This window comes from Osmerus eperlanus, chromosome 7 (genome assembly GCF_963692335.1).
Source record: "Osmerus eperlanus chromosome 7, fOsmEpe2.1, whole genome shotgun sequence".
NCBI classification, from domain to species: Eukaryota; Metazoa; Chordata; class Actinopteri; order Osmeriformes; family Osmeridae; genus Osmerus; species Osmerus eperlanus.
In genome coordinates, this window is record NC_085024.1 from 20,115,665 (window position 1) to 20,142,199 (window position 26,535).

Genomic DNA, 26,535 nt, shown 5'->3' on the forward strand with positions numbered 1-26,535 from the left:
CCAGTTCATGTCCTCATGTGTGGCACTTATTCTTTCTCTCCACACAATCCATTTTCACCTTTTTATACCACTCCTCCGCTCTCACTCCCTGTCTTTCTTTCTCTCTCTCTCTTTCTTTATTACCAAGGAGTATTTAAGTGAATGGTAACACTACAAGCATCAGGAACATGCCAAGGCCTTTAACATTCAGCTAGCTTGTTTGCACTTACTGCGAGTTTAGCGAAAGGATGTTGCTAGGATGTTGTTGCGTCGGCTGCCCTCCTAGTAGACTGTATTGTTTCTGTGTTTCTTGAATTACAATGATTGCTGATTTGCTCAGAAAGACTATCCATGTTTTGAGGGAGTTTTGAGTATAGATTCGTGGGAGAGTAATGACTGGAGATCCAGAGGTCGCAAGCTCAGATCTTCCTCTGTATATCGCTTTGGATTAAACACATTATTTAGTCATGTTTTGAATGCGATTTACTTAGCGCCGGGTAGCATAAGGTATTGTGCCAACACAGATTACAGAAACATCTCCATTATTCTGTTCTGCTAAGAAGTGACCATAGCAGCGATATATTTCAAATCCTGCCCCTTAAACACACCTCAATCAGCAACTCATAGGCTACACTTCGTACAAAGACATGCACACCTTACACTGACGCACGCACACACACACACACACACACACACCTCACATGGCAACACTGGTGCTGTGGGAAACCAGATCTGGTCCGTATCACTCCATTGCTGGCACTGTCTGCTGCAAGCACACACACACACAGACACACACTTGGACCGACTTTGGTGACACCCTGACAGCTGGCGGTATGTCTACCACTAATATAATGTAGCCGTAACTTAACCGATTTCACCAGATCTAATGCCATGGTGGTTACTGGTACTCATCAGACCATGCAGTAAGTTAGCTGGGTTTCAAGTAACAGTCTCATTTAGCAGTCATGAGTATGTGACTCACACACTTAACACATACAGACATCATTTTCCCATCCACAGCGGCTGCATGTTAATGCTAGGCCCATGACGCCACATCAAACTGACAACTACCTTCCTATCATCGAGTAGCATAATTGTACTTAGGCTATGTACTGTTCACTCATACAGGATTGATGCTGTTTATCAAGTGCGTTCACCGCGGGAGACGATAGCTAACGCTAAAAATACATTGTGTTTGTTTGTTCGACACGACTCTCGACAAAAACATTTAATATATACCCAGACTTAACGTGTCACCGTGGTGACAGGATCGCATTCTCCCCGCGAGGAGTGAGTCAACGTGAAGGTGGGCGTCTGAAAGCTGCTGTCTCACTCACAACCTGTACTGTTATCCTCCTATACCAAACTGTACCATTACCAAACTATACCATCCTCCTCCTCTACCATCCACCTACTCTACCAAACTGGACCATTAAAATACTGTACCAAACTGTGCTATCCTCCTACCATACCACATACTGGGAGAGAGAGAGATTTAGAGAAGGAGAGAGAGAGAGAGAGAGAGAGAGAGAGAGAGAGAGAGAGAGAGAGAGAGAGAGAGAGAGGGAGAAAGAGAATGAGAGAGAGGGAGACAGAAGGAGGTGAAGGCGAGAGAAAGACAAACATAGGCTTAATTAAACAGATGTCCTCTGACTCAACAGAGAGAGAGTGAACGAAGGGGAACAGAGTGTACTTCCAGTCTGTGAAGTGTCAAGACACAGGATGGGACTCACCCATCTCATCTGTTTCCTCTAAAAGTTTACTTGCATCTTAAATTTCACGCCAGGCTTTACCGATGCTCTACAACAGGTCGCATCCAAAACAATTTTGTGTGTGAGAGAAAGCAAGGCAAAGTTTTGAAAGGGTTGGCACACATAATATGGCGGATGGCTCCACCTAGTGGTAGTTTAGGAACAGGGCACATGGTCTGTGTTTTGTTGATCTTGTTGAGTCAGCGATGCGTTTGGACAAATGTAAGGAAGTAATTTACGTAACTGTTTTAATAATAAATCAATAAATAATTTCGAACATGACACCAAAAAAGAAATCTAACCTTTTTCAACCTTTTGAAAAAAAATTACCCGAAACTTTCTTTTCACACACAACACTACACAAAACGTTTAAAGTAAAAAACAAAAACAATATTTGAAACTTTTTTGTTCAACCTTTCGAAACTTTTGTATCAAACTTTTGTTACAATTTTTATTTTTTTACCTTTCGAAACTTTTTTGTTCGAAACTTTTTTCAAAAATATTTTTTTAACCTTTCAAAACATTTTTTTCACACACAGTGAAAGGAGAGGAGAGAGACATCATGCCCAAACACAGATTAAAACTAGAGTAACGAGCCTGGCATGAAAATTTAAGAAGTAGAAAGTACAAATATTTGTGTAAAAAATTTAAGGAGTGAAAGTAAAAAGTTGACAGAAAAATTTATAGTGAAGTAAAGTACTGATACCAAAAAAACTACTTAAGTACGTAGCAAAGTATTTATACTTCACTACTTCCCATCTCTGTCAGTTTGAAAAAACACAATAGACAAGGATAATCTGTACAGTTTTTGTCTCCTGTTTTTATTTGGATGAATGAAACACTTTCAGTTACAAAAATGACTTAAATGAACAACACTGTACAATGAACAAGCAGAATTCTTTTTCTCTTTTTTTGGTTTTAAAGATAAATACACTAAAAGGCTAACTTGCTACCACAAGGAAGAAGAGGGAGACAGAGAGAAGGGGTTTGGGAAAGGGGTGGGTTTTCACAGAATGGAAAACACAAGAGGAAGTATGTGAGGACAATGGACACACACACACACACAAATACATTCACACGGACATAACCACACACAAGCATGCATGTGCACTCATACTCTTACACACATTCACTCAGAGTGACAGTTGGAAGAGAGGGTAGTGAGCTACACGTTAGGGTCAGGGTTCACGCACACAAACACCACCGTGGGAGTTTTTGGTTAATGTATACCACATAAGGGTGTGTTCTTAGCTCTCCTAACCCCCAATTTAACAGTCCTCAAAAACAGATAAGATCAATTCCAGAGAAAAAGGAAGGGGAGTTGGAAATTCAAGGGAAAACCCCCAACCTTAACGTCTCATAGAATTACCTCGCTCACGCTTAAACAAACACAAACACACACACACACACACACACACATACAGTCACACACCACACACACACACAGTCACACACCACACACATTCTCTAGTGAAACATGAAACCACTGATTAGACCATCTCTATCCCAAATCAAACAGGGATAGTGAACAGACTGACAGAACAGACAGACATAACAGTAAACTAAACATAAACACACACACACACACACACAGATGTAAAGATGGACAGACAGAGGTTAGACAGAAAGACAGACAAGACAGAACTAAACAACAGGATAAACAAACTCAGAGAGGATCATGGGAGGTCAGTAGTTCTCTGGCAGCACGACAAAACTCAAAAGGATCAGAACAGCTACAGAGATACCAAGAGAAACGTAATCGTCGCCATCATCATCTTCACCATCAACATCATCATCTTCATCATCATGGTCATCATAATTACGAGAAGCTTAAGGTTATTTTTCCAATGACAAATACTTAAAAATATACATTTTATCATCATCATCTTAATCATCATTATTATTATTATTTCCCTTTGGATAGCTGAGGTCTACGCTTTGTAAACTGGATCACTAGGTGACAAGAGACTCAAGCAGAGAAGAGATTGATGAAGGGGACAGGAAGAGAAAGGGAGGAGTCTGTTGAAGAGAACAATATTATGGAGCTCTTTGGTTTTATTCTGTAAGATCCGACTTTTCTGTCTCGCTTAAGAACCTTTGGACTGAAGCTGTATTGTAGAGAAAAAGAGGGAAGGGCGGGAGGGTGAGACGAAGGAGCGTGGAAGGAAATGGGTGTAGGAATACAGGTTGGGTCTGGTCTGCTCTATACACTCTATCTCTCTCTCTCTCTCTCTCTCTTTCCCCTCAGGTTAATTTTCGAATGCCGTGACATTTAAACCAGTTTCGGAGTCTTGTAACTTGTTACTTGCACATTACTCGCTCAAAAACTAAATGAAAGGAATTCGATACTGATTTATGTCTCGCCAGCCCTTGTTTCTTGCTCGACATGCTTGTAAAGGCGCATTTCTCAGACAACGTGGAATTCATCCACGAGCACAATCAATGTTCTGGTCTTCAGAATGCACAAGAGATTGGGAATTAAACCAAAGTCTGAAGTCTGAAGCTGTCAGAAGCAAAGAGAGAGAGAGAGAGACTGAACACTCCAAATGACATAATCTTTCTGAGCATGTCACTACATCAACCCAGAATGCACCAGGGGAAGTGAAGCGTCTGATTGGACACTGGTGGACAGCAGGGTTTTAGGGAGCGTGTGGAAGGTGTTGGGTCCCGTAGTAGGGCATTGACTTTGGTATCATTCTCGAAGGGGGTATCCCTACTGACAAGACCTGCACTTTACACTTGATCCCTCAGACCCTGAAGACCAGATCGTGTTAACAGTCTTCATAGAGAGAGAGAGAGTGTGAGAGAAGGTCTAAATAGGATTCATCTCCTTGTCCCATGTACAACTCCCATAACCTCCACCCACACACACACACACACACTTAGAAGTTTGAGGGGTGTCACCTAGCGACCACAGTTTCAGCCCTTCCTTGGTGGCCCGCCCCACAGGACTCCCTACTACACCTGCAGCACTGATGGACACACCAACCAGCCAATGAGCTCCCCCAACCAAAGGGAGTTAGCCAATTAGCCACAGCTAGTGGTCCAGGTGATAAAGCTTCTTGTTTGGGAGTTGGATAAAAAAATGTCCTTGGGACTGGCCTCGTATTAGTTTTTTACATGTTTACATGAAGAGGGTCTTGGTGAAGGTTTGGATAATACTACGTTCATATTCTAAGATGCTGATATTTGCTTAGAGCATGTTACCATAAGGTTTGAGATATTTAATCTTTAAGTGCCCTAGTTTAAGACTCCCAATCTTCAAAACAGTAACAAAACAAATATTTCTTTGAAAAAAGTCTAACCATTTTGGCCTGAATTGACAGATTCCAGACCTATCCTTAGGGGTCACCTCTGCATGGGCCTGGTGTACGGGCAGCAGAGAGGGGTCGGGGAGGCTTGGGGTGGAAGGGCTGTGTTCAAAGCTCAACACAGAGAGAGCAGGGGCTGTTTCTGGGTTAGGGACAGGGGTGTGTGTTTCTGTATGAGCGTGTGTGTGTGTGTTGGGACTGTGACACAAACGCAACAGGCTGACAGTCAGATTACGCTCTTCTGACTCAAAATGTCACATGCTGCGTTGTGGTAAAGGGCCAGTGCTGGGGTGCACTTGCTCACCAGGATGAGGCATGACCCACATCTCTGGTGTTGGAACTTGGGGTCTTCGGTAGGACGACGAGCGTTTGACCTTGGTTCTGACCCAGTCCTGCTTGGTGTCTTTACAGTCGCACAGTACACACATTCTGTCCTCACCCCCCCTGTCCGGACCCCAGGGCCTCTACTCCAACCTCTCTCTTTTTTTTTAAAGCATTCATCTATTTGGTTTTTCATCAAAGAATATGAGGTATATGATGAACTATCTCTCTTTTCCACCTGACACGCGGATGAGGAAAACAAATCAGACAAACGCAAAGACGAACCAAATAACAAACAAAACTAAGACCTTCAGAGCATCCAAATACCCATACTACCACAGTATTTAGTATGGTAGATACTATGTACAGACAGTGCCTTCTGTGTAGTATGGTAGTATTGCTATTGGGACACACCATTTGCATCTTGGAGAAAGACAGAGAGGAAGAAGGTGTATGAAGGATAAAGATCTCCTCTGTCTCCTCTTCCTCACCCTCTCCCTCCGTCGCTTTGAAAAAATAAATAAATAAACTGTATCTCTTGTTTTCACCCATGTCAATCTTCTCACATTTATTTTTGGTTGTGTAGCTGTTTAAAGCTTTCAGTGTGTGCCCCCCCCCCCCCCCCCCCCGCCCGGTGGGAAGACAGGACAGGGACAGCACTGTGGAGTGGCTACAGTCATGTCTAACTATGACTCACCGCCCATACATTCACATCTCTTCATTACAATAAGCAACTATCTGTTTGGGCTACAACTGACTGCACACATCACCTGAGAACAATGATTTGATCAAATTTAGAGTCACGAAGAAATGTGTATTCCTATGCATATCGCGGTTATCGTGAGCCTTAATGATAACGAACCGTTCACACACAGCATGACGATAATAATTCATGCGGTTATTCTTTAGGATGAGTCAAGTCTTCCCTTGAACACAGTGCTGCCCCAGTCCCCTGAGAGAACCGTACTTCCCCTTTAAGAGGCGAGGGTCTCGAGGAGGAGGAGAGCGTGACCAAGGCCAAGGGGATCGTCAGCCATGTTCCCCAAGGCCCCGTAAGAACTCTACTTGCATTTCTCTGGTTTGATTTGGTTTGAGGATGTGAGAAGGTCCTTCAACTGAGCTTCTGGTTAAAGGCAAACCCCAACGCCACGTACAGTAAATCACAAAATACATCCCGTGAAGAAATGAATAAATAATCAAATAAATAGAAGAAATTATGAAAAAGGATAGATTGATACAAAATGAACTTAGCCCGAATAAATAGTACAATCAATGTCTAAATCATTGGACAAAGAACTAAAATCCAAAGAGAGATAGTTGAAATTTTTGGTCTAAAATCAAGTCATTATCATCAAGGTTTTTAAGATCTTTTTCTCAAAGTCTTTTTTGTTAGTTTTTTTTTTCTTTCTTTTTTTTTTCTTAAATACATAGCGATAAGTAAGCATTAGAACATAGATCTTTTTTTCTACAAAATCTATAGAAGCACTAACAGGTACATTCCGTCTAAGAGTTTCTGTGGAGGAAAGGTTTGGCCTCAAAGGTGAGAAGCTCCACATCTAAGTTTTTGTTCATGAATGATTCTCATGGGTCGACTGTACTTCTGGGTCTATCAAACCAAATATTGTACTCTTTGGATGCAATAAGTTCCACTCTTTTGTCAATTTGTCCGAGGGCTATAGATGTGTGTGTGTCTGCGGAATAGTGTGGAACAGTGTCTTGCTTTGTGATCGCTAATAGATAAAGGATGCGACATCCTTGTAAGACCTGCAAAATTCCCCACTTTCATCCTTCTAGACAAATGTTCGCTCACTCCCACAGATACACACAAGTACATAAATACACATTCCTCGGACAAACTGACACGATCCAAGTTCTAAACCTTGATGCAGTGGCATGCAAGGCTGCAAGATCTCTCTGTATTTCACTCGATATTTTTTTTTGGTATGGTTTGGTTTTCGTATTTGGTTTAGTTTTGCTTTTTCTCCTCTTGTTATTGGCTTATGTGTCTTTGTTATCTGCCAAGACAGTCTGTTTATCTAATAAAAATCTGGAAGCGAAATTTTCACAGTATTTTTCCAACCACCTGATAAAAATCTCTAGCAAGACTACAAAAAAAATATGAAGCTCTTGTAGTAGGCGAGTACGTTATTCCAAATGAGTATAAGCACTAAAGTACAGTACATGAAACAGCATCAAGAGACACGGCAGAGATCAAACGATCAAACCCAACAAACAGAAAAATAAAAACATATTCGGAATCAACAGTTCAGTGAGGTCATTAGAGTTAGCCCGTCCAGGACCAGAGAAGAAGAGCTGAGTTTCTGGCAGGGGGGAGGAGAGGGGCGCCTGTCTTTCAGTCCTGCCTGTCCATCTGTCCACACTGCTCCGTCCTGCCTGTGCTACAGGGTACACGGGGTCATGAAGGCCCGCACAAGTTAAAAAGCTCAAAGGTCACAGACAGCCAGACAGACAGACGCGCGTGGGCCTCTTGACTCTTTCGAAACCTGCACTTTGTCCTCCTGACCTCCCCCTCTGCCCCCCCCCGTCCCCCGTATTTGGTTCGGGTTTCTATTTGGTTTGCTTGTGGTTCGATCCTTGGGTTGGTTTTTGGCTTTTTCAGGGGGTATTTTTGGTATCTTCTTACAAAACAAACAAAAAGATGTGACACCTGCCTCTCACTTTCTCCCCCCGGCACCCCTCCCCCGTGGGCACGCCTCTCCCCATGAGGGGGGGAGAACCGTGTCCCTTTTAAAGCTTCCCTCCTGGGCGTTGGAAAGGGGTGGGGGGGGGGTGGGCAGTAGGGGAGGCAGGGGGGTACCTTGGCGAGGTTCTGAATCCCTGTGTGTTCCCATGTCATGACTGCAACCCCGCACTCACCGAAATCTGCCGAAAGCTTTTGGTTTCCAAACGGTTTCCAGATCAGACTGGCGATGCTGGTGGGAGAGGTTTGTGGAATGACATGAAATGAATCTGATGATGGGGGGGCGATGAAACGACACAGACACACCTGTAAGTTCTTTACTGATCTACGTGATGATCACAGAGCAACCTGTGACTAAACACACATCAACTGACTAATTTATCGCCCTTCAGCTTACATTATTACCTCTTAAAGCACAATCACGGCCCTATTTCATACTTTTTAAGGACAGGAGCCGCTCGTGACAGACGCTAAATCGAGCGGGGGCCGGCGGGCGTGCGGGTCTGTTTACAGAGCACAACACGGACAAAATCTAGGATGAATGACATTGTAGTCCTTCTGTGTCTTGGCTGTTTTAACCCTCTCAAGACAAGTGAGAGAAGAAAACACATTCTTCGGGAGAAATCAACAAAGAAAGCAGAGGGACAAATCGTGTGAAATAAAAACGTCAATGTTATTGAAGTGTACAAAAGCAAGTGCTGAAGGACAGAGACTGCGGGAGGAGTATTTAAAGAGACTAGTAGGCAGAGTTGGTCAAAGACTAAACACATAAAGACATATAAACACACACCTCTGTCTCCTCAAGTGCAACCGTGACTCATTCAGTAACAATCATTAACAACAATCGAAATGTCCCAAACAAAGGAATGGCAGACACAAACAAACATGATGACTCGATGACGGGATGGCAGATGGTAGAATGAATTTGGTTGTGGATGTGTGATGTGTGTGTGTGTGTGTTTGCGTTGCAGTAGCAGAGGTCTGGTCCTGGACAGGGTCACTATGTACACATCCTTTGGATAAAGCTTTTCTCTCCGTTTTTGGTTTTTGGTATTTGGGATTTTGGTACGGTTGTAATTCTTTTTATTTGTCATTGTGTGTTCATTTTTCCTCTTCCTCAGGTACATTTTTGGTTTCAAATCCTCCTCTCACTTCACCCGAAGCGCTCCCCAAAAAATCAGTCCTCCTTTTCTGTTTCTTGCCGCCATTCCCTAAAGATAGAGTCAAAGTTTGGTTTTTGTCATTTTTGGTTTTGACGAGTCGACACACAACTCCGCCCTCTCTGCCCCTTCCGGTTTCTTAGTCATTGGTTTCTTTTTCCAGAGAGGGGGAGCTGCAGTACCGACATCGCTCCCACGCTGCCTCCTCTCCATCAGTTTGGATAGATAAAGATTTTTGGTTTCAATCTTCCCCCTTCTCCCCCCTTCTCCCTCTTTCGCTTCTTTCCCTCCCTCTCTCCTCTCTTTCATTCTGTGTATTTTTGGCATCGAAAGACCGGGAGAGAGAGAGAGAGTGAACGCAAACACTAAGAACTGGAAGAAGGGTTTGAGAGAGAGAGAAAGAGATAACTTTGGTTGAAAGGCCCTCGTCTCCTTCCTCCTTCCTCCCTCCTCCTCCTCCTCCTCCTCTCTGATTGGCCCTTGGCGTTGTCACTCGATCTTGGCTCCTCCCAGAGAAGGTGGGCTGTGTGCCAATTCGCTGGAGGAGCAGGAGGAGGCGGGGCTTGAGCAGGGGGAGGGGGAGCAGGGGGTGGGGCTGACGCTGCTGGCGGACGGGAAAGGGGAGGACTGGGAGGCTTTGGCTACGGCGCTGCTGACCAATCCAGCGCCGGGATTCTGGCCCATGTGTAGGAGGGCAGGGTGGTTGAGGAAGATGGAGGAGGGAAGGCAGCCTCCTTGTCCCCCAGTGCCCCCCATCAGCACCTTGCTGCCCCCCTCAAGACTGGAAAGAGGCAGCTGGCCACCACTGGCTGCTAGGGCTGAGAGAGAGAGAGACAGGGAGAGAGAGATATATAGAGAGAGAGAGACAGAGAGAGAGAGACAGAGAGAGAGAGAGATATATAGAGAGAGAGAGACAGAGAGAGAGAGAGATATATAGAGAGAGACAGAGAGAGAGAGATATATAGAGAGAGACAGAGAGAGAGAGACAGAGAGAGAGATATATATAGAGAGAGACAGAGAGAGAGAGATATAGAGAGAGAGAGACAGAGAGAGAGAGACAGGGAGAGAGAGACAGTGAGAGAGAGAGACAGAGAGAGAGAGATAGATAGATATATATATATATAGAGAGAGAGACAGAGAGAGAGAGAGACAGGGAGAGAGAGAGACAGGGAGAGAGACAGGGAGAGAGAGAGACAGGGAGAGAGAGACAGATAGATATAGGGAGAGAGACAGAGAGAGAGAGAGAGAGAGACAGAGAGAGAGAGAAACAGTGAGAAAGGGAGAGAGTCTTGTTAACAGCAGGGCACTCACCGCAATCTTGAACATGTGGATGAAATGAGGAGGTTAAGGAATGCACATGGGGGATGAAAGCATGAAGAGGCAGAACACACACACACACACTACCACTGAAACACACACACTTACACACTGCTAGGGTGCGGAATGTATGGTGGTGGAATGGAACATATAGTGGTCACTAGCTAGTGTGCTTCAGTTCCTTCTAGACTTCCTGTCTGTAGTTTTACTGTACTTCCCTGTGTTTGACAGTAAGTATGACAGTCTTTTCATACCTCACTCTGGGACTTGGAGACTATCTCGGTCCTTACTCCCCGCAGGCCAGCCTTGAAATCTCTTTTCAATCCCAATTTCACCATCACTTTGTGGTTCATTTTGGTCAATAATACACCTTCTCAATCACTTGGGCTTCTTCACCATTTCTCTGTCTCTCTTTTGGTCTCTCGCTCCTTCACCCTCTCCTTTTCTCTCTCCCTTCCTCTCTCCTTTTCTCGCCCCATCTCTCCTCTTCATCCCCCTCTCCCCCTCTCTATCGTGTCTTCCTCTCTGCCTATCTCACACACCTTGTATAGTGGCCAGTGGGTTGTTGCCGAGGAGAGCTTGGTTCATCCCTGTGTTAACTCCCATCACAGTGTTCCTGTTGTGTTCCACACACACACACACGTGCGCAGAAAAGTTGAAACAATCGCACGTAGGGGAGAAACAGGGAAAGAAAAGACAGTTAGACAGAAGGCACGCAGAGAGATGACTGGATCGCCGCTAGAAACAGGAAGCAAGGAAACTCATTCAACGTCACGACTGAAACTCTTCACTCCTTTCACAAAAGTCAGAGTTGACTTTGGTTAAACAGTTCGGTGTGTCAAGGTGAGCATCTGTATGTGACCGCGCGTGTGTGTGTGTTTGTGTTCCATTTTCACCTCAAGTTTGCAGCAAAATCGCTGATGTAGCTCGAAACATCTCCGTTCTTCTTACCCATACGCCACAAGCTGTGAACACAAGAACCACACACACACACACACACGCAGGGTTAAAATGCACTGCTGCACCTTGGAGCAGTGTCTCCCAAACAGCAGGCTGGGGGATCAGTGTGTGTGTGTGTGTGTTAGCCACCTGTGTGTGCGGGTTTTCACTACAGACTGCAGGTGAGTTGAGGAGGAGACACAGCAGTGTGGACGTGTGTACTTCAGTGTGTGCGTGTCTATTAGTGTGTGTGTGTCTAGCCTCACCCTGTGTTGAGGTTCAGTGTGCTGTGGCTGGGAGTGGCTGGGCTGGCTGTGCTGCGGGGGGGAGGGGTCACGGGGGAGGAGCTGAGACAGGGGTGGGCGGAGCTGAGGCTGGAGGTCAGGGGGCAGGTGGAGGACATGGTGGTCACGGTTGTGCTGAGGCTGGTCACAGCCTGGGACAGCTGACTGGACAACTGTAGGGCGAGGAGAGCGAGAGAGGGAGAGAGAGAGGGAGGGAGAGACTAGGGTATATAGATATTTGGAAAGGTAAGTAAAGGGGTGGATTGTTGGGGCATACGTGTGAACATAAACAGGCTAGATGGACTGGGCCATACCATCGACAGATTTAAAGTGGGGAGGATTAACCCTAACCCCATAATACAGTAGGTGCGAGTCCGGGGCGTACCATGTGGGGGTTGTAGCAGGGGGGCTTGTGCGTCTGGGGGGCGCTGGGGGCCTGGCTGGGCAGGGGAGGGGTGGAGCTGTTGGGGTTGATGCGCTTCTCTTTCTGCCGGCGGTTGCAGAACCAGACACGGATCACCTCCTTCTCCATGTTGAGCTGCTCGGCAATCATCAGGATCTCCTCTGAGGTAGGCTTCTGGTTCTGCTGGGACACACACACACACACACGCGCGCGTCAGACGCTACAGAGTGCTACTCAGACCTTACACTCACACACAGGTTGGAACACACACGTCGAACATTACGCACACTGGAAGTAAAACACACACACACACGTCAGAGGCTAGACTCACACAGGCCCGTCAGAAGTCACACACACATCTTACACACGCACAGACATCACGCCCACACACACACCGTGATGAAGGCGCGCTCCAGGGCCACGCGTACGTTGGTCTCAATGCTGGTTCTCTTTTTCCTGCGTCGGCCTGGCAACCCCTCGAAGCCCATAGAGGAAGAAGACAAGGAGCTGGGGCTGGGCAGGGTGCTGTCTATGGACATGATCTCTGTGGAACACACACATACATACACACACACACACACACACACATACACACACAGAAAGCACACATACAAAGACAGACACACATACACACACAGCATGTTAGTAACTTGGCAAACATGCACTTTGTATAATACACTACAAAATGCCTACGGACTGTGCAATATACGTTTGCAAATGGCGTCCACTTTGTGTACAGATTAGACTCTACTAAATGTCTGTGTGCTGTGCCGTTAGCTTCTAGCATCCACTCTGTCACCTGCATCGTTCAGCCACTTCTCCAGCAGGGGCTTCAGCTTGCACATGTTCTTGAAGCTCAGGTTGAGGGCCTCGAAGCGGGAGATGGTGGTCTGGCTGAAGTCATTACCATACAGCTTCCCCATGGCCAGGCCCACATCCCCCTGGAGGAGAGAGGAAGAACAGGAAGGAGGCACAGGGAGGAAAGGAGAGAGGTAAATGAGAGAGAGATGGGAGAGAGAGAGAGAAAGAGGGAGGGAGGGAGGGAGGGAGGGAAAAAGAGAGAGAGAGAGGGAAAGCGGAGAGAGAGACAAAGAAGGATGAAGGAAGCATCACACTTCCCTCAGAACTCTTGACACACACACACACACAAGAATGCAAACACACAGCACAGACACACACCTGTGTGAAGCCGAGCTTGATGCGCCTCTGTTTAAAGGTGCGCGCGAACTGCTCCAGCTCTTCCAGGTCGCTAGGCTCCTCGGGGTGAGAGGTCACCGAGGAGACAGTGGTCACTCCCCCGCCACCGCCGACCTCCACGCCCTTATCTCTCTAAGAACGGGACGGGACATGCGCTTAGTTCTGGTACAAAACCAGGAGCAGGCTGCAAGGCTTAGAAGCCTGGGTCTTTCCTGAGAGGCCGTACCTGTGCTTGGAGACCCAGCCTGGTCGGAGCCGACAGGAGGCCCCCTTGGTTCTGCTGAGGTAGTGGAATAAGATTTGGTGTAGATAGTAGTCCTGGGGGGAAAGAGGGAAAAGTGGCATGAGATTTAACATCTTTCTCCTTCAGCTCGACTAGATTTACGTTTGGGGGGGGGGGGGGGGAAGGGGAACAGGAGGAGGTGATACGACAAAGCACTTGATGTAGTACAGTAACTTTCCTGTTAGATAATGTCTAAGGTGGAGCAGTTCTGGAGCGAGGACCCCACCTTGCTGCCCCTGCTGCGCCTGCGGGAGGAGGAACTGGGCGGGGGACTGGAGGGGGTGGCCGGGGACCAGCACTAGTTGCTGTAGCTGCAGCAGCTGCTGGATGTCCTGCCGAGCGGGAGGAGAACAAAGGGAGAGGTTGAAGAGAAACTGTGACCGACGTGAAAATGTGAAAGCATGAGGGAGATGCGTTTCATGTCATTGGAGTTGCAGCTCTATTGTCTGTGTTCCTGGTGAGCTTAAAGAACTTTTGACAAATCTGGATGAATCGTTTTTGTATGAGGAAAAATCATCGTAAAAGACAATCAATGCAAAACAATAAAAAAACGAAACGTTTCACGGATTGGATTGTTATGACAGCTAGAGGGCCAATTGATGTTCCTTCCCAGTCCTGTAGCCTCTCAACCAGGAAGTGGCCCTGATTGGTGGTGGGTACCTGGGCGGTGAGCTGGATTGGCTGGGAGAGGGTGAGCTGAGGTGGCGGGGGTGGGACAGAGACACTTTGGCCTGTCTGTTCCTGCGTGCTCTGTCCCTGGGACTGGCTCTGCTGCCCTGTCTGTCCCGCATGATGCTGCTGCTGCTTGGCCTGCTGATTGGCTGCTGCGGCTGCCTGAGCTTGCTGATTGGCCTGGGCTGCGGCGTGGGCGGCGTGGGCAGCGTGGGCGGCGCTGGACTGCTGCACGGCTGCAGCCAATAGCTGAGCCTGAGCTTGCTGGAGGAGGAGCTGCTGCTGTGCTGGCAAGAGAGCCGTCAGCTGGGAGGAAGAAGGGAGAGGAGGAGAAGAGGGGAGGAGAAGGAGGAGGGGACAGAAGGAACAAGAGTAGAAGGAGGAGAAGAAGAGGCAAGGAGAGGACAGAAGAAGAACGAGATGCAGAGAGGACACGAGATGAGGTGGAAGGCGGGAGAGCGGAATGCAGAATCCAGAAAGAAAGAGAGAAGGAGGAAGGAGGAAGGAGGAGGGAGGAGGAAGGAAGGAAGAAGGAGGAAAGAGGAGGGAGGAGGAAGGAAGGAGGAAGGAGGAGGGAGGAGGGAGGAAGGAAGGAAGGAAGGAAGGAAGAGGGAGGAGGGAGGAGGAAGGAAGGAGGAAGGAGGAAGGAGGAGGGAGGAGGGAGGAGGGAGGAAGGAGGAGGGAGGATGGAGGAAGGAAGGAAGGAAGGAAGGAAGGAAGAGGGAGGAGGGAGGAGGAAGGAAGGAGGAAGGAGGAGGGAGGAGGGAGGAGGGAGGAAGGAGGAGGAAGGAAGGAGGAAGGAGGAGGGAGGAAGGAGGGAGGAAGGGCCGGAAGGAGGAAGGAGGAAGGAAGAAGGGCAGGAGGCAAAAGAGAAAATTTCAGCTGGAGCCGCAAGCAAATCCGAAGCAAACCTCAACTCACTCACCACTGGACAGTGCGGAGATATCGCAGATGTGTGTGTGTGTGTCTTACCCCTGCTATCTGGGAGCCAGTCAGCATGAGCTGTGGATGTTGCTGGAGGGCTGTCTGTGAGGGGGCGGGTCCATGAGAGGGGGCGGGGCCATGAGAGGGGAGAGGAACCGGGGCCATTTCACCACAATCTTCCATCTTACTCTGAGACGAGGAAACAAGGGATGCAGGTAAAAGAGTGAAAAGGAGAAATGGACGCTTGCCTTGGGGGAATGTCCCTGTACTCACTGTAAGTCGCTCTGGATAAGAGCGTCTGCTAAATGACTAAATGTAATGTAAGTGGGCAGAAGTTCTCTCTCCTCTGATCCTCCTGTCCTCTAACGGAGGAGGAACAGCGCAATCTGGGTTTGTTTCTCTCTGGAATGGGCATGTCCTAACAGCTAAATGTTATTGCTTTGCATAGCTGAGTGGGGAAATGCAAATGTTGCACATTCCCAATACAGACACACTAAACACACACATATGCATAGATACGCACGTGCACACACACACACACACACACACAAGTACAAGTCTCTCCCTCACCTCGCTGCCACTCATGGTGGGAGAAAGGGGAAAGGGGTTGATTTTCATTGGCTGAACCTGCAATGTAAAAAAACAACCAAAGAACAGGTAGATTAGCATGCGTCATTCCATTACGACCACACCACCCAAGAACTCCAATTCACAGAGATTAAATTTAGGTGCCAAAAACGCTACAGGCGCGAAAGCTCTAAAACGTGGCGCTAAAATATAGTATCTGATGGTTGCGTTTTATGTACTGATTTGCAACAGAATGGCCTGTTTTGTGGAGATACCGAGGACTTGTGGTGAAGGGTGAACTGTGGGAGAGGAGAGAAACCTGAAGCAGTAAACAAGCTCACAAACCTGATGATTGGAGTCGGGGCCGTTTCGTTCTGAATCTGTGTGGGAGAGATAGGAAACAGTGAGACACGGATAACACGCGCGCGTGTGTGCGCCGCAAACACGTATGAACATGCACTGCCCAAACAACAGCTGCGCGTTCTGTACATGTGAGCAATCCACTGCAAACAAACACAAATCCATGTGTAAAGGATCAGTCGTACCTGTGCTCTCCATTGGAGAGTCGACTCCTGGTTTCTCCACCTCTGCTGGCTTTGACATCCTTATATCTGCGGGGCAGAGAGGGAGAGGATGAGAGGGAGACAGAGCAACAGAGCGACACAGACAGACAGAGAGGGAGAGGATGAGAGGGAGACAGAGCGACACAGACAGACAGAGAGGGAGAGGATGAGAGGGAGACAGAGCGACACAGACAGACAGAGAGGGAGAGGATGAGAGGGAGACAGAGCGACACAGACAGACAGAGAGGGAGAGGATGAGAGGGAGACAGAGCGACATAGACAGAAAGAGAGAGATTAAGTGCGGTAATATGCACAACCTGTCAAGACCTGGCTAGTCCATTCCATAGGAAAAGGTCAGTGAGAGACAGTGAGAGAGAGAGACAGAGGGAGAGAGACAGAGTGAGAGTGAGAGAGAGGGAGAGAGGGTGAGAGAGCATCAGCGTGTGTGAGAAAGAATGAGAGAGAGTAGGAGTGAGCCAGATGGAGAGTCTGTGGCAGCTGAGGAGAGACAGTGGTGGAGGATGAAGGCCCTCCATGTTCACAGAGACACAAGTGAAGCGGCCTACAGTCATTCATTCTTTCCTACCATCACCGATCACTACCACAGGGGTTAGTCTGAGGTGTTTGCTCAGTCTAAAAATAGTCTGAGGTTTCTTGGTTTTAGGTTTTGAGTGGGAGCACCCCTCCTTTAGAAACCTCTTGCAACAAAAACGCTGTTACTCACTGCCCCGTCGAGCTACATCACTTCCTTTCTCGACACATCACTTCCTGGTGGCTCGGGACAGCACCCAGTCACCGAAAGTGAAGAAGAAGAGAGTGGGAGTAGGGTCAACAGTTGAGAAAGGCCAGTGGAAAGAGGGGGGGGTGGAAGAGGGTGCGAGACAAGGAATGTGGAAGTAGGAAGGAAGTGCGTGTTTGTGGGTGTGTTTGTGTGTGTTTGTGTGTGTGTTTTTGGAGGGGCAAGGGGAAGCTGGGGGTTACTTTACACCACAGAGATAGCAAAACACAGACATATGGAGAGCCAGCACAAAAGAATGACCCCATTCTTGCGATCATCGAGTTTAAAAGATGTTTAATCTTAACAGTTGTGTGACCAGTGCATCATTTGTCCAACGCATGCGCATTATCACAGTCCTTAACTCCCTCTCTCGTTCTTTCTGAAAACCCAACTTCCCTTTTGTGAAAACATGCAAATAATACCAACGACCAACTAATTATATCTGCCAGCTGCATCGTGAAAGATTCTCTACATCCCCCACTCCTCTCCTCCTCTCTCCTCCTCCGTACCTCAGCCTTTTCCATGTTACAGAAAAGAGTGAGGAGTTTGTACAATATTTTGATCTGCTCATGTTTACAGTAAATTGCAGATTTTCTGCATATTGGGATATAGGGAGTCAGGTGGCTGAGCGGTGAGGGAATCGGGCTAGTAATCCGAAGGTTGCCAGTTCGATTCCCGGTCATGCCAACTGATGTTGTGTCCTTGGGCAAGGCACTTCACCCTACTTGCCTCAGGGGAATGTCCCTGTACTTACTGTACGTCGCTCTGGATAAGAGCGTCTGCTAAATGACTAAATGTAAATATTGTAGATTTTCTGAATATTTTAGATTTACTTCTTTACTTTTTCATATGTTGTATTCTGTTGTTACGTTTGATTATTTAACCGTATAATTTCCCACAGGGATTAATAAATTACCACTTCTCCTCCTACTCTAATCTTTTTTTACTTTGTATCTATTTATTATAAATTGTAGTTTCTCTTTTTATTATCACCCCGGGAAATTGGAGCACACCCAGTTGGTGGGGTGTGAAGTTATCCGGAGAAGTATATGTTTGCAGATCCCGTCGTGTCGGCTAGCTTATTAAATAAAGAGATTGAGTCAATATCAATTGGATATCAAGTGTAGTCCAGTTATGTTAGAATGTAAGAAATTGCGGCATACAACTTCATGTTACGTGTGTTCCAAAGGTCTACATAACGATGTAGATGTCAACTGCCACTCATGTAGTGTGTGACTGTGTTACGGGCAGGATGGCCAATGCAGGTGTGCTGTGCACATTTCAGCGCTACGTGGTAATCTTTTTTACCTCTAGGGGGCAGTGAAAGGACACAGAGAAACCCCCCAGGGGCTAAAATAAGGCATGAGACTCCATTGACCCCGGAGGCTGATTTGAGATCCGTTTCCCAGCTGGTCTCAAAACAGGCTCTTGCTCGGACTTACGAAAGCTAAGCTGATTCCAGATCTGTGGCGTGGAGAGCAGATGCATGCGAAGGGAGACCAGCTTCCCCTGCAGCCACGGCGTAATGAGCTTTCAGAGGGGGTTCGTTCTGGCATATAGGGAAGTGGTGACAGCTAGGAAAAGCCCTTTCCTCGGGCCAACTCTTGACCAAACACCCGCATCAGCACTGCACTGACCACAGAAACTCCACTAATTAGAGCTTTTTCCTGGGCTTTCCTCGGCCACCGCAGATGTGGAGAAAGAACGGGCTACACCGGCTGCAGTTTTCGTCGACTATTTATATTTTACGCAAGTGGAAGTGTGCGGTCATGGTTCAAGACACTTCTTAAATTTTTTGGCCATTAAAACAAGAAGAAGAGATGAACACATATGAGGATATGAACTGCAGACTGAAGTCTGTGGCCACAGATACCCATGCAGTGATGGTATAATAAGCAGTACAGCAGCATATTTCTGCTTTTGAACTGTCGATAGGGTAGTAACAGACATCATACAGTTTAGTTACAATGCCAAGTGATTCTAGCATGTTCTTTGACAGCCTTACACTGTTCTGTGGTTGTGTGTTGTGTAGTCTAATACAGCTGTTTGTGGTTGGTAATGCATATACAGTAATTCGGAGGGTATATCATAGTGCTGTCTCTCTCTCACTTCCCTTCTCTACTTCCCTTCACACGAGGGGAACACTGAGCGCTAAGCCCAACACTTACTGTCACTGCAGCTATTAATATTATCACTCTCTCTCTCTCTCTCTCTCTCTCTCTCTCTCTCTCTCTCTCTCTCTCTCTCTCTCTCTCTCTCTCTCTCTCTCTCTCTCTCTCTCTCCCTAACACTCACACGCACCCGCGCACACACGTTAACAAACACACTGAGGTATGCATGTAGTTCAGCACGTAAGTGCATGTAATATGTAATGCAGACCCTAACCCATGTTTAAATTCGATCATTTAGAAGAAATTAAATTGTAGTGTAAACAGATGTAGGATTACGTGCGACACGGGGTTCAGATTGAAGAATCATGAGTTAACTGTAAACGTGAATCGATTTATTTACTAAGTTAACTGGTATAGTAATCTTACATGGGCTCCATACAGAGCCATCCACTCACTTCCTGATTCAGGACAGCACCTCCGAGCCAGGGGGGATCTGGGAACTGGAGTCTCCAGTTGACCTTCACATTTCCACATGGTTTGGGCTTTTGGAGTTAAGTATCTGGATTTTTGTCCAAATAAACATACCTTCCATTGTCTTTTGGAGAGCGTGAGAGTATTTTAACATTTCCGTAGGACAGCTGACAGACACAATATTTGACTTGGTTGACAATCATTTTCTTGACATGAGCAGAATTGTGATATTAGTATGTCAGGGTTCTAATGAGTTTGCTTATGATTGGCTATAGGCCCTATGTAGTTTAGTATGCAAGCATGACCAGCATGTGTGTTTCTGGACAGACAAATTCAGGGTAGCACTTTCTCTCACAAAAACACACATCACTCACAACATGAACGCGAGTCACAGCGAGATAACTTTTCTCACTGATTTTACTACACATAAATTCACTCACACTGAAACACACACAGGCAAACACACACAAACGTATCTCGTTAATGAATTTCAATAATAGATTATCTGATTAAACATTTGAAATTAGTGTTACATTTTAAATGATTTAAAAAAAGATATAGATTTGGGGCCAAGCATTATAAACCGGCTATCTACAGTCTTGCCAGTACACCCACAATTCAGACAACTAACACGCCATGAATGTGATGACAGACTTGCTGTTATTTTATTCTCATCATCAAAGTATACCTTCAGGTTCTCTCAAGAGCTGAGAATGATGCCAGATTACACCTGAAGCATGGATGCGTTTTAGCATGACGCAACAGTGGCATTTGCAGGGGTAACTGACCAATTCAAATCCACTGAAAGTACAGTACATATTCTCTCTCACTCTCTATCTCTCCAACACACACACTAATACACACACACTAAATGTAATGAAACACGAAAAGTACAGCAGACGCCCTCTCTCCGACACACACACACACACGCTAAAAACATCACAACACTTGACGTCCGGCACACAACTCCAAAACGAACACACCCTAATGCACGCGCACATACACACACACACACTATGGGCCAAGCTACCTCCTTGTCCATGGTTAAGATGCACCTGACCTTTCCCTGTGCTTGTTGCGACAGACATTCATCCATGCCCCATCTATCCCTCCATCCCACAGCTCGTTCTTTGATGATCCCTAATTAGCCTGGCTCGTTAGGCACAGCGGTGCTAATCAACAGCCTAGCCTGGTCCTAGCAAGCGCACACACATACACGCACACACACACATTCTCTCTACCGCTACCTAATGCTGCAGAAAGCTTAATTGGTCTAGGCTATTGAAGGCTCTGAGAGCTGTACAGACACTCACCTGGCAACCACACGTTAGAGAACTCCATCGCTGCCATAGCTGCTGCCTTGGTCATGTCGCTGTGTGCTTGTGTGTGTGTGTGTGTGAGAGAGAGTCTGGGTGCTGGTGGTTTCTGACTCCTCTCCTTTACACTCACTCCCCTTTCTCGCTCTCTCTCTTCCTTCTCTCTCTCTCTCTCTCTCTCTCTCTCTCTCTCTCTCGCTCTCTCTTTGTTTCTCTAACTCACTGTAACCAACATCTAAAATGAAGAGAGGAGACGAAAATCTCTCTGAGTGCCTCCTTACATCCCTCCCAGCCTCTCTCTCTCTCTCTCTCTCTCTGTCATCACAGTCCACACCCCCACGCAAGCCGACATGCACATCCTGCAACTGAGAGAGAAAGTAAGAGAGGGCAAAAAAAAACACAACAAAAAAACAACAGAACAAGAGGAAGTACAAGAGAGGAGAAGGAACTTGCTGAGCAAAGTGAGCGAAAAAGGAGACACAGATCGAGGTTTGAGAGTGGGAGCAAAACGAGTGAGCGAAACAGTACAGATTCACGAGATAGAGGAGAAGAGGAGAGGGGGAAGACTGTGCCGGTGGAAAGTGACGGCGTGGCTGGAAACAGTCACTCACTCAGAGGGCTCCGACACAAACACGCCTGCCCCGACCTGGTGTGTCACCCGCCCCACAGCCATAGACAAACCAGCTACACCTAGATTGACGTGCTGACACTTACACAAACTTGCATTTAGAAATGGATCGGTCTTTGCATGAGAGTGTGGTAATTCTGATTTTTGTCATCAGCTATCTTTAGCCGCCGTCCGTCCACCCCCCCCTCCCCCTGCCAAATCGCTCCCCTCTCTCTTTTTATCTTAATATCTAACTCTCTCTGTTTGTTTCTTGTTCTGTCTTCGCTGCGGTTACCTACAGGTTGTGATACCACAACTGCCGCCTGCGGACGGGGCTGTGTGGCTGTGGGGGTGTGTGTTCTCTGGGGGGAGTGAGACATCAGTGCCCCGCCACACACACCGAACCCGCTTCTCAGCGGAAAGAAAAACCATATAGGAACAGCGTGACGGCTGACCGGGCTGCACATCACTCCGCCCGTTCTACTTTACGCCGCTCACGCAGGAAAAGCGATGCTTTGTCAGTCGGCAAATATCATAGAGAAAAAAAAAGATGCGTTTAATATAATTTTTTTACGTAAAGTTTTCTTGTGTATGATTCAGTGGCTATATGTGAGCGAGGTACACTTACACTTTTTCCTACAGTTCACTTATCAACCACCGGGTGGCAGTATTGACCCTCTATAATGTAGAAGGTGAATATCTCTTCAAGACCGGGGAGAACAGATGTAATATTCTCGACTTCTTTCCCCCACGTCTCTCATTGTTGACTAATTCAGAAGCTAGAGCAGGAATTCTCAAGTTTAACCTCATAAATGTGTAAGGTGGTGATTTACAATTGACCATTGTACTACAGAGCCGATGGATCTACACACACTAGAGACACACACACACACACACGCACGCACGCACGCACACACACACACACACACACACATACACACACACACACACATACATGCATACACACACACACAGGTTGTGTTGCTAATTGCTATTGACAAAGATTGTGAATTTATGTCCATTTTACAAATGAGCAATGAACGAAAAGCCAGTAGTGTTCAGCATATATGACATGTGTTCAAGTATCTTTGTGTGTGTGTGTGTGTGTGTTGTGTTGTGACCCCAGCGGTCAGGCTTGTCCACAGACAGTGACAGACTGTGTGTGGGGAGGAGGTGTGTCTTAAGGTCAAAGGTGGTCTGGGCAACCTGGCTTTGGCCATGACCCTGGTCCCCCCATCCCCCTCACCATGGAGGGTGGGTCTTTGTGTGTGTGTGTGTGTGTGTGTGTGTGAGAGAGAGAGCAGGGGGAGGGAGGGTGGTGTGTGTGTACTGTGCATGTGGGAGTGTATAATTGTGAATGCGTGTGTCACTGTGTGTGTGTCTGTGTGTGTGTGTGTCTGTGTGTGAGTGTGTGTGCGGGTGTGTCTAGTGTCCATGGCCAAGGGGGGCCTTCCTGCCTCAAGGAGGTCTAAGCCTTGGTTTCCATGGTAACGGGGCCCAGCGACACTCCAATTTTGCCACTTAAGGAAGAGCTGGTGCAGGACCTTCCATATTTGGGCATGCCATTATCCCAACTCTAATGGTTGAGAAATGGTTGATTGAGATCCAGCAGAAATGTAATTTAATGAACGTATCTTGGGATGGGACGGTAAGAATGAAAATATGATTTAACTGTTTGTTAAACGTAGAAGGGGATGAAATAAGTATAGCGAGGCATTCCCATTTTACAAACAGTATGGATATTATCACTTATTTACTCACCACAAACACACATCCACACACACACACTGCATCTGATAGCGCTACCCCAGGGAAGGGGGAGGGAGGGAGGTTGGGGGCCCCCAGAGTGCCATCAATCACTCTACTGTCAAAGAGCGAGAGAGAAGAAGGGAGGAGGGAAGAGGGGAGAATGATAGAGGTATAGAAAAAGGGAGGGGAGGGGAGAGAGAGAGGGCAGGGGGGTTGGGAAGAGAGGGAACAGTGTGTGGAGAGAAGTAGAAGTATGGGGATGAAAGGATGTATTAAGAGTAGGTGAGGTCGGTCCAGACTGGGTCAATACAGGCTCCCCTCTCTCCCTCTCTCTCTTTCTGTCCATCACCATCTATCTCTGTCTCTCCTGCTCTCTTTCTCTCTCTCCCTCTCTCTCTGTCTCTCCTGCTCTCTTTCTCTCTCTCCCTCTCTCTCTGTCTCTCCTGCTCTCTTTCTCTCTCTCCCTCTCTCCCTCTCTCTCTGTCTCTCCTGCTCTCTTTCTCTCTCTCCCTCTCTCCCTCTCTCTCTGTCTCTCCTGCTCTCTTTCTCTCTCTCCCTCTCTCTCTGTCTCTCCTGCTCTCTTTCTCTCTAGCCCTCTCTCTCCTCGTTCTCTCCCTCGTTCCTTCTCTCTCTCTGTGGCCCTTCTTCCCTATATTTGCCACAGCCCCAGGCGTTTAATATACATTCTCACACCATCTCATAAATCATATCCTCTAGACACACACACAGATAATGTAATTATCTATTCAAACATGGACATTGTACTGTTTCTGTCTCTGTTACACTCGTGGAAAGCTTTCATTGTTTTGCCGTTTTCATTTTACTAAGAGTGCATACAGACTTCTGTTTTCTGGTTCTGAGCTTTGGTTTCTATGATAATGTAGTTGTGTGTTGGTGTGTGTGTGTTTGTTAGTTGGTGTGTGTGTGCGTCCATAGGGAAGTGTAGGATTATGAGCAGTAGGTGCCGCGGTGGCAGGTCTGGAGAGGGAGAGGTGCTGTATAGGAATCAGCAGGGGTGAAAACAAAGTCACACTCCTCTCTCCACCACCATGGGACGCCAATCTCCACACACACACACACACACACACACACACACAACTTCAAACTGCTGCCGCACCTCTCCAACACCTATTCTTCTCCCTTCCTATTACCCTTCCAGTCCTCCTCCTCCATCCCTCCATCCCTCTCACACCATTTCTCCAGCCCCTCCACAGGGGGTGGGGGGAGGCTGGGGGGGTCCTGGCCATGGGGAGGCTGGGGGGGTCCTGGCCATGGGGGGAGGCTGGGGGGGGTCCTGGCCATGGGGAGGCTGGGGGGGTCCTGGCCATGGGGAGTCTCTCAGCAGTCACACCTAGCGTGTCCGGACAGACCCGGAGGCCCGGCAGGACAGGTGCCAGAACAGACCCCCCCCCCCCCCCCCGCCCACACACACACACACACACACACCCTCAACCACGCTTCTGTCCTATGAGGGAGCTCTGCTCCTGGAGTTTTAATTGCAGGATGAGAGCACGTGGAAAGTGAGTCAAAATGGCCGCCTCTTTCAGGTGTACATCACTCCATCCATCCACACATTCTTCCGCCTTCCTTCACCTCCACCTTCTCTCTCTATCTCATCCTCTTTCAGACCATCATCATTCTTGTTTCTTCATCCTTTTCTTGTAATCAACCCTTGTTTTCTCCTTCTCTCTCTCTCTCTTCTCTCTCTCTCTCTCTCTCTCTCTCTCTCTCTCTCTCTCTCTCTCTCTCTCTCTCTCTCATCTCTCTCTCTTTCTCACTCTCTGTCTCTCTCTCTCCTCTTTCTCGCCCTCTCGCTCTCTCTCTCCTCCTCTCTCTCTCTTAGCAAAGGCCTGCTGGTCAGCAGCAGCTGTGACATCACCGGACACTGTTCTGCACTCTGATTGGACACTTGGCCGCGTTGCCAGGCAACAGCAGTGAAAGGTCTCAGTGTGTCTGTGTGTGTGTGTGTTTATGTCTGTTTATAGATGCATGTTTTGAAAGGTGTGGGAAACATTTTTATCTCTGTGCTTTCATGTATAAAGGTAAACTTGTCAAAAAGACGGATTCTGTGTGTGTGTGTGGAAGGCAGTCTGTACAAAGACGCTACTTACCCAGTAGGGTGAGAAGGAGAGAAGGGTCTGGCCCCATAATCAGAAAAGAAGATTGCGCAAGTGTGTGTGTGTGTGTGTGTACATTTGACTGTGTAAATTAACTTGCAGGTTTGCTTCGGCGTACGGGTGAGTGTGTGTCTGTATGGGTGAGTGTGTGTCTGTAAAGGTGAGTGTGTGTGCGCATGCTAGTGTGTTAGTGCACGTTCGGTCACACATGCGTGCAAACGTGCATGCGCCACGTGCTTGTGGATACACATACATCCACTCGTGCACGTGCGCGCACGCGTGTGTGTGCACGTGTGTGTGTGCACGTGTGTGTGCGCGTGTGTGTGCACGTGTGTGTGCGTGTGTGTGTGCACGTGTGTGTGCACATAAGCCCCGGGGAGTGGGTGGTTATTGTATCTGACACAGCGGCTCTTTCTAGCGCCTCATATTTCTGGGCCGATCGATTCTTCTGACTCCCGACAAGACAATAATCGCACCTCCCTCTCTCACTCACCTCCCTCTCTCACTCACCTCCCTCTCTCACTCACCTCCCTCTCTCACTCACCTCCCTCTCTCACTCACCTCCCTCTCTCACTCACCTCCCTCTCTCACTCACCTCCCTCTCTCACTCACCTCCCTCTCTCACTCACCTCCCTCTCTCACTCCATCACTACCATTATTACTGACCTCCCCGGGGAACGCGGGGAGTGGAGGGAGAGAGAGAGAGAGAGAGAGAGAGAGAGAGAGAGAGAGAGAGAGAGAGAGGGATGAGGACAGAGGGAGAGAGAGAGGGTTGGAGGGAGAGGCTTAAGAAAAAGGGGGGAGAGTTTGTGAAACGAGTCTATGATGATGGGGGGGAAAAGAAAAAGGAAGGATGTGTGACGGAGAGGAAGAGAGGACAGGAAGGGAGGATGAGAGGAGGATGAAAGTGGGGGGGGGGAGGATCAGAGACAGAGGACAGGACGAGGGGGAGAGAGGGATGAGGTTTAGGAGGAAAGCAGAGCAAAAAAGACCAGAAAGTGACTTCTAAGTGAA

General features: G+C 47.5%; 1 protein-coding gene across 4 annotated transcripts in view; it reads right to left on the minus strand.

Moving 5' to 3' along the window:
• Window positions 1–9,070: 9,070 nt before the first annotated feature.
• The window catches only part of pou2f2b (POU class 2 homeobox 2b), a 39,784-nt gene continuing 22,319 nt past the window's right edge, over window positions 9,071–26,535 (minus strand). For 2 of the 4 annotated variants that reach the window (XM_062465690.1, XM_062465688.1), the window contains exons 2-16: window positions 16,355–16,420; window positions 16,155–16,189; window positions 15,813–15,869; window positions 15,291–15,431; window positions 14,307–14,624; window positions 13,873–13,978; window positions 13,590–13,681; window positions 13,346–13,495; window positions 12,966–13,107; window positions 12,562–12,710; window positions 12,149–12,349; window positions 11,746–11,936; window positions 11,437–11,505; window positions 11,083–11,156; window positions 9,071–10,041 (exon numbers count right to left, since the gene is read on the minus strand). In XM_062465690.1, the coding sequence (XP_062321674.1) occupies window positions 9,713–10,041; window positions 11,083–11,156; window positions 11,437–11,505; window positions 11,746–11,936; window positions 12,149–12,349; window positions 12,562–12,710; window positions 12,966–13,107; window positions 13,346–13,495; window positions 13,590–13,681; window positions 13,873–13,978; window positions 14,307–14,624; window positions 15,291–15,431; window positions 15,813–15,869; window positions 16,155–16,189; window positions 16,355–16,420 (2,120 nt within the window). In that variant the 3' untranslated portion in view covers window positions 9,071–9,712. The remainder of the gene's footprint in view (window positions 10,042–11,082; window positions 11,157–11,436; window positions 11,506–11,745; window positions 11,937–12,148; window positions 12,350–12,561; window positions 12,711–12,965; window positions 13,108–13,345; window positions 13,496–13,589; window positions 13,682–13,872; window positions 13,979–14,306; window positions 14,625–15,290; window positions 15,432–15,812; window positions 15,870–16,154; window positions 16,190–16,354; window positions 16,421–26,535) is intronic. The other 2 variants (XM_062465689.1, XM_062465691.1) reach the window with 2 other exon arrangements.